At 32.6% G+C, this 7,864-nt stretch overlaps 1 protein-coding gene across 1 annotated transcript in view; it reads left to right on the top strand.

Moving 5' to 3' along the window:
* The window catches only part of LOC104793556 (magnesium-dependent phosphatase 1), an 8,419-nt gene continuing 7,922 nt past the window's right edge, over window positions 7,368-7,864 (top strand). The window contains exon 1 of the mRNA XM_010519941.2: window positions 7,368-7,532. Coding sequence (XP_010518243.1) covers window positions 7,518-7,532 — 15 coding nt within the window. The 5' untranslated portion in view covers window positions 7,368-7,517. The remainder of the gene's footprint in view (window positions 7,533-7,864) is intronic.

Raw genomic sequence — 7,864 nt, 5'->3', positions numbered from 1 at the left:
CATCCACCGCTAATACGAGCGATCATAGCAGTATTGAGATTCTTTTTCTTACGAAAACAAAACAAAGTTGTATTTAATTTTCTAAATTCAGTTATTTCTAGGGCTTAATGACCACATGGTCATAGTTTAGTGGATGTGCTTGAGTAGTGTATAGAAGTGTAATTCATGTGGTTATCTAAGATATGTGATCTATAGACTATAGGTAACATTAAGAAGAATTAAGAAGTGTAATTCATGTGGTTATCCAAGATATGTTCACTCATTTTTCCTGGGGTTTGTTATTATCCTGGGTTTTGTTCTTCAAAATCTTTTGGGATTGCATGAGATGAGTATTCCTTTGTTGATTGATGTCTTTGTCTTGTTGTATAGTCTTGAAGTCTTCATTTCTTGGTCTTGAAGTCTTTTGTTGACAGTTGAACTGTTGCATAATTGGGTTTTTGTCTTCATGGTTCCTTGAAAAATGGAGTCTTGATGGAGTCGGTAGAAGAGATTGCCTCTTTCTTTTACAAAATAATATAATAAATATACAATTATAGTACAAGTACAAGCAGGATTTATTAGAAAGTAAATATTTTTAAGAGCTCTACTATCAATATATATATATATATATACACACACACAAATACACTTTATAAAATTAACTTAGGAGTAAGGTTTTGCGTAGGAGTGTAAACCATTTTTTTTTAATAGATATGTTTTGAAATGGATCGTCGTCTTGCGTATTGTTGTCCTGTGTTATATCATCTTCGTCGTCCTAGGAGGATAAATTCATCGCAATTGTTTCGAGGAGTTTCTTGATCTTTTCTTTGCCTCTACTTTTCTTTGTTCCTGAGGATGAAGTTGTTAATTCTGTAGGACTTGGTAGTTTATGAGGCAAAGTTTTTGTTTGAATAGGTGGTAATGTTTGGGATACTGTAGCTATAGACTACTTTATTTGTTGATGTGTCCTAGGAGGATAAATCCACCAACTTGGAGACACGATATTTAGCTTCTTCACTTTTATAGTGGTTGAGCGCGAGTTTATTCCGATAGATATATGCATCCTTTGCTTCTCCAAACGGATTCTCACCCAGAGAGTTAAGGAATAAAACAGAATGCAACCAAAGCTAAAGACATCCACTTTTGAAGTTTCTCGAGTTTTAACACAAGAATCTAACTTCCTCAAATTATTGTTTGCAATCTGTTCTGCAGGTTGAAAACTTGTATCATAATGACCTGTACAAAGAGATAAGTTAGCATATTCGACAAAACAAATTAAATTATAGATTCATCAAAACAAATTAACTTACTTATTGTTTCATCTTTAGATTTTGGGTCTAGGATGATAGGTTCGGTGTAGGTGGTACAGAAATTAGCAATCTTTGTCGTGATAGATTTTTTTCCACATATTATGACTATGTTCTGTGGGTTCAAATCTCGATGCATAAAACCCATCTTATGCAAGTGATTCAAATCTTTAGCAACTTCCTCCATCAACTTCAACATAAGAGAATAGATGTCTTTTCGTATTGTCATACCGGTATTGGCGATATAATCTTGAAGAAGTTTTGGAAAGGGTATTTGACGACTAGTTTTCATGTTTCGAAAGCATTTCACAAGCTATTCTAGCGTGAAACACTAACGCTCTTCGGAAGTGTAGTAAAATCCATCATCCTTATCGAAAGTGACCCAATCGAGAATGTTATTGTGTTTATCGCAATCCTCCATGATACTGTATTCTCTTTCTGATTTGTTGAGGTTCTCAGTAGACAACGTCCTCCACTTGACCATCACTTTTTCCCCGGGGTCATAAAACCCTAGGCATGAGTGAAACTGTTTGCCTTCTTCCACTACGTGTGGCGAAACACAAAGCTTTCCAATCCTCTTTCATCGTTTTTGTGCTTGATCGTAAGACGTTGAGAACATGTCCACCAGATGTGATGAACTTTAACCATGCACCAATGAAACGGATTATCATCATCAATTAATAAAAAATAGACGAGAATCATCCACTCTCAAGCCAATATGTAAATGTGCTACAAAAGATGATGCAAAATGACTCATTAAACAACCCATGCAGTTGATAAACCAATAATAATCATCAACTAGAGCATTATCAATTCAACACAAGTATCATAGAACCCACACAGCTGATAAACCAATAATCATCATAAAATAGAGCATTATTAGTTCACCACAAGTATCATAGAACCCATACAGTTGATAAACCAATAATCATCATCAACTAGTGCACTATCAATTCACCACAAGTATCATAGAACCCATACAATTAATAAATCAATTGCATAATCAATAATTCACTACAAGTATCATAGAACCCGAGATGGTCACCTTCTCCACTTCCAACTCATGCTACACATTTGATAACCAAACATACGCATATTAAAAGGTATAACTGATTGTCAAAAACAAAAAAAAGGTATAACCTTTGGGGCTTAAACAAAAAGCAATCACTACAGAAAGAGGGTTCCTTTAATGACATTGGAAGATTTTGAACTTGCATTTGATAAACCAAAAATACGCATGTTAAAAGGTATAATCTTTGGGGCTTAAACAAAAAACAATCACTACAAAAAGAAGGTTCCTTTAATGACATTGGAGGATTTTGAACTTGCATTTGATAAACCAAACATATGCATGTTAAAAAGTATAAATTTTGGGGCTTAAACAAAAAACAATCACTACAAAAAGAAGGTTCCTTTAATGACATTGGAGGATTTTGAACTTGCATTTGATAAACCAAACATATGCATGTTAAAAAGTATAAATTTTGGGGCTTAAACAAAAGGCAATCACTACAGAAAGAAGGTTCCTTTAATGACATAGTAGAATCTTGAACTTGCCAAAGTTGAGAAATTTCTGAAAAATCCTAAAATGTGTCTACTTTTTTTCTGAAAATAGCTCATTTAAATTAGATGTGACTGCAAAGAAAATAAAGAAGTGTAGAGAGATAGAAACACCACTAACTTGTTGTCTTTGGTTTGCAGATTTGGCACACAAGAATCAAAGACAACAAAGAAGAAGGAAAAGCTCTCTCGTTTCTCTCTTCTTCGCCAGCATTTCTCGTTTCTCTGAAGTAGGAAGAAGGAAAAGTTTCTCTTTTTTTTCTCGTACGTTCTCACATGCCAACACTTCCTTCTCCTCTTACGATGTAAAACAACAAGTGCCTGCGAGTTCGGGTTTTCGATTCGGGTCGGATCGGGTTTTTGGGTATTTGGTTGTTTAAAAATTGTGTCGAAGATAACCGAAACAAAATTTCAGCGGTCCTTCACAAATTCCCTACACATCATACTCTCTAGTTTTCATAATTTTGTTTTCAATGCTTGTATATATACTCGTGTATTTCAAATCAAGTTTAATAAAGTAAGTTTTAATCATCCCACTTGTCTATATTTTGAGTTACTCGTTTTATTTAAAGTCGTATAATTAGAGTTTTACAACAACGTTATATAACTATATTTTATATTGGGGTTTGTTATTGGAACGTATGGTATCAGAGCCAAAAGATTTTTGCTTATGGTATGATATATGTTTTTCTTAAAACATCGAAGCCAAAAGAAACTGTGTTTAATCTAACCTTAAGTCTAGTGTTAAAAACCAACCTTCGAGAACCTTGTCAAGAGAGTTGATAGCATAGGTGTTCCAGACTGTAAGACCAGAAGGCAATGAGTCTGTTGGTAAGCCCATGCGTCATTCGTCATCGTTAAGATCGGTTAGTTTGCATTTTTAGCATCAGATTAAGGATCAATTAAACATGGCATCTACGGTTAGGAAGTTGTTTAAGTCTAAGCATGCATCATCTTCTACATCTCAAAAAACAATTAATTCAAGAGAATTTATGTCAAAAATTACAACCTTTAATCAAGAGTTATCGAAGGAGTTCCACGGGATTCTACATGACATCTTGACCCTATCATCGCAATTTACTTTCTGCTCTTTCAATTTCTTGTCTAGAGATCTCAATTAGCGGGCTGATCTCTTGCAAAAAGAGCCCTTTTGTGTAATGAACCCTAATTGAGGAATGAGAAATCGATTATTTGACCAAAAAAAAATCAAAAAATATCAAAAGATCAACTACTGCATGTTAATCCACAAAATATATATCAAATAGGAGCTTTTGATTTTAGAACTGCATATTTAATCAAAGAACATGAACAAACTTTATCATTACAAAATGAATTTGAAGAAATTAAACTACTTTCTTCTATGGCTTTAGAAAATTATATATAAAAGAACTAAATTTTATTATATTCATTTTGGTCTAATACAAATAGCAATTAAACCTTTATCTAGAACATGGATTGATTCTCCAATACTCATGTTATGAAGAGATAAAACACTTTTAAAATTTGAGGACTTCTTATTGGGAGCAGTATAATCAAACTTATGCAACAGAGCTATATATTTTAATTGTGCACCCAATTTTCAAGTAAGCCTACATAATCCTACAATATTTAATACTTTAGTTCTAAACATACAGTTGCCTGAAATTAAATTTCAGCAAGAAAGACATGGCTATTTGTTGTTGTATCAAATTTACTTTAAGCAATATACATCTGAGTTTAACCCACGTTGTTTATTGCAAGATGATAAAGGCGAAACAACAATATTAGCTGTACATAGTAAAGATACACCAACCTCTACATACACACCTAAACAATTAAAATGGACAGAAAATACAATTCCTGATCAATGGAAGATTAATATTACTCAACCACCAAGAAACTTTGAACAAAGAACTATTACAAGTATAACAGAACAATATGATGAAAAGTATTATTAAACTTTGGTTCTTTTAGAGATCCACCATCATTGAAATTTAATTCATTCTACCCACATTCATCTTTCTCTGAGTACAGAACTGGCCAAACTAGCACTGAATCAAAGGAAAGTGGAGAACAAATTTTAACAAAAACTCAAGGGAAAAAAACCTATTATTTTTCAAGCACCAATAGCTGAACCAGTTCAACAATCATAAGTGGGATCGTCTAACTTTCCTACTTCCTCAACAGCTTCAGATTTTAAATCAATAAATGTTATTATAAAAACATTTACAATAGACAAAGATTATCTTAAAGGAGAATTTTTATCAGATAAAAACAGAGATAAACGAAAATGGTACTTTCAAGCTTTTAATAAAGAAAAACTTACCACTTTTAAAGAAATATGGTATAACCATATGGAAAATATAAAAGTAAATATTCCATTTTTCACATGGTTTGAAACATATGCTTTAGAAAATGGCATATACTACCCATATAAAAATGAATCAATAAGCACTAGTTCCACATTATACCACACATGGGAAATGGCTAACGGAGAAATACACAAATCAGTCCACACACTTTCAAAAGACATCAAAATTCACACTCCCCAAAGACAAGTAATAGCTACACCTTTTAGAACCGGAGCAAACCAAGATGATAAAGATTTAATATATATGGCTGACATTAAGATTGTATATGAACAAAATAATTATCAAAGTCAAATATTACATACTATTTCACGACAAATAGATAACCTTGATAACAAACTAGAAAAAGACGAGAAAAACATAAAAACAAACTATCAACTGTTATCACCGCCCTTTAACGCAATCTCACCACCTCTCTTCAAACCATTAACAAAACCCAGATAGTATGATATTGTGTCTAAGTGACACTGTAACAAAGCAACAAAGCAAGATTTCAAGCAATTTGGTGATAACACTTTAGATATAACAAATCATAAGACAGATGATTTACCGTGCACTAAGTGTAACTATTTTGTCAAAATGGGTATAAGTGTTATCTAAACACTCCTAATCCATCTCGAACTCTTATAGTTATTCAAATACATTGATTTGTGACACATTTTGACCCTAAAAGTACTAACAAACCCGTTTACTGCTTTTAAGTAAAGTTTTGTCGGTTTTAGCTTGTTTTCTTGGTTTTATCCTGTTTTGGACAAAATGAGTATAAGTGTTGTCTAAGCACTCCTAATCCATCTATGACTCTTATAATTAGTCAAATACATTGATTTGTGACACAGTTTGACCCTAGAAACACTACCAAAGCTGTTTACTGCTTCTAAGCAATGTTTTGTTGTTTTTAGCCTGTTTTGGGAAGAAATGTGTATAAGTGTTGTCTAAAGACTCCTAATCCATCTCTAACTCTTGTAATTAGTTAACTAGATTGGATTGTGACACATTTTGACCCTAGAAGCACTAACAAAGCCGTTTACTGCTTCTAAGCAAATTTTTGTCGGTTTTAGCTTGTTTTCTCGGTTTTAGCCTGTTTTGGATAAAATGGGTATAAGTGTTGTCTAAAGATTCTTAATCCATCTCAAATTCTTATAATTAGTCAAATACATTGGATTGTGACACATTTTGACTCTAGAAGCACTACGAAAGCCGTTTACTGCATCAAAGCAAAGTTTCGTCGGTTTTAGCCTGTTTTGGACAAAAATGGTAGAATTATTGTCTAAACACTTCCAATCCATCTCTAACTATTATAATTAGTCAAATACATTGATTTGTGAAATATATTGACCCTAGAAACACTAATAAAGCTGTTTACCGCTTCTAAGCAATGTTGTGTCGGTTTTAGCCTGTTTTGGGACGAAATGGATATAAGTGTTGTCTAAAGCCTCCTAACCCATCTCTAACTCTTATTATTAGTCATATACTTTGGATTGTGACACATTTTGACTCTAGAAGTAGTAACAACCCGTTTACTGCTTCGAAACAAATTTTTGTCGGTTTTAGCCTGTTTTGAGACGAAATGAGTGAATTTTATAAGGCTTAGTTATTGTTCTAGTAAATTTTGTAAGGCTTAGTTGTTGTTCTAGTGAATTTTGTAAGGCTAAAGATTTCTTAAAAAGCTATACAATCCATTAAAAAAAGAAACAAAAAAAAAACACTTCAAAGAGAGAGAGAGAATAGAGAAAAAAAAACAGATTAAATGTAGGCCATCAGATCTAAACTATTAATTAAAATTGTATAGTTCAAATTATAGTTAGTTTTCTTCTTTTGATTATCTTATTGTTATAAGTTTAAGGGTAAAGTTATCTAAAATTAATGTGAATAATGTAAAAATAGTCCCAGAATTGCTTCAAAAATTAGGTGTATATGCAAATCACTCAAATAAATAAGGGTCGATTTCGTAACACTAAGAGCAAGCCCATTAGTGATCTTTTGATCATTGTCTTTTTAATTTAAAATAAAAAATAAAAATGTGAGGAGAGAGATCTTGTGTCTTGCAGAAGACAAATTAAGACATCCACAGCTACTCTCTCCCCTAGCTGTAACCATCTCATTGCTCACTTTAAAAACAAAAATAGTATTGCATTAAAATATTAATAAAATCTACCTAGGATCTCAATTTTAAAGGTTTACGTATGGGAATGCCATAGAGAAGCAGAAAGGTTAATCCCGGACCAGACCAGGTCTACTCTAATGTCCCATTAGCGTCTCCGATTGGATTTGTTAAGTTAAAAAAAAAAAAAAAAAAAAAATTGGAAAACGAAGAAGCCAAGAGATGGCGGACGAGAAGGTTAAAGATGAAGCGATGCAAATAATGGGAATGTTTCAGATTCTTCCGGGACTCGTCGTCTTTGATCTCGATTACACTCTCTGGCCTTTTTACTGGTACCCTTTCCTTAGTCTTTTCTTCATTCAAAATTCCATCCCCAATTTTTGTGGAACTTGTTTCGTTTTGTCAAATTGGTAATCAAGTTGTATGAATTGGAGAAAAAGTAAAGAGTTTTAAAGAAGAGTGTGAATTGATCGATCACACAGTTTGTTTTTGATACTGCTTTGGAAGAAGTTTGAATCTTTTTTAAAAATTAGTTTCGAATGTTTTTTTTTTTTTTTTTTTTTTTTTTT

This window comes from Camelina sativa, chromosome 1 (genome assembly GCF_000633955.1).
Source record: "Camelina sativa cultivar DH55 chromosome 1, Cs, whole genome shotgun sequence".
In the NCBI taxonomy this organism is placed as follows: domain Eukaryota; kingdom Viridiplantae; phylum Streptophyta; class Magnoliopsida; order Brassicales; family Brassicaceae; genus Camelina; species Camelina sativa.
This window is presented reverse-complemented; position numbering and strand designations above follow the sequence as displayed.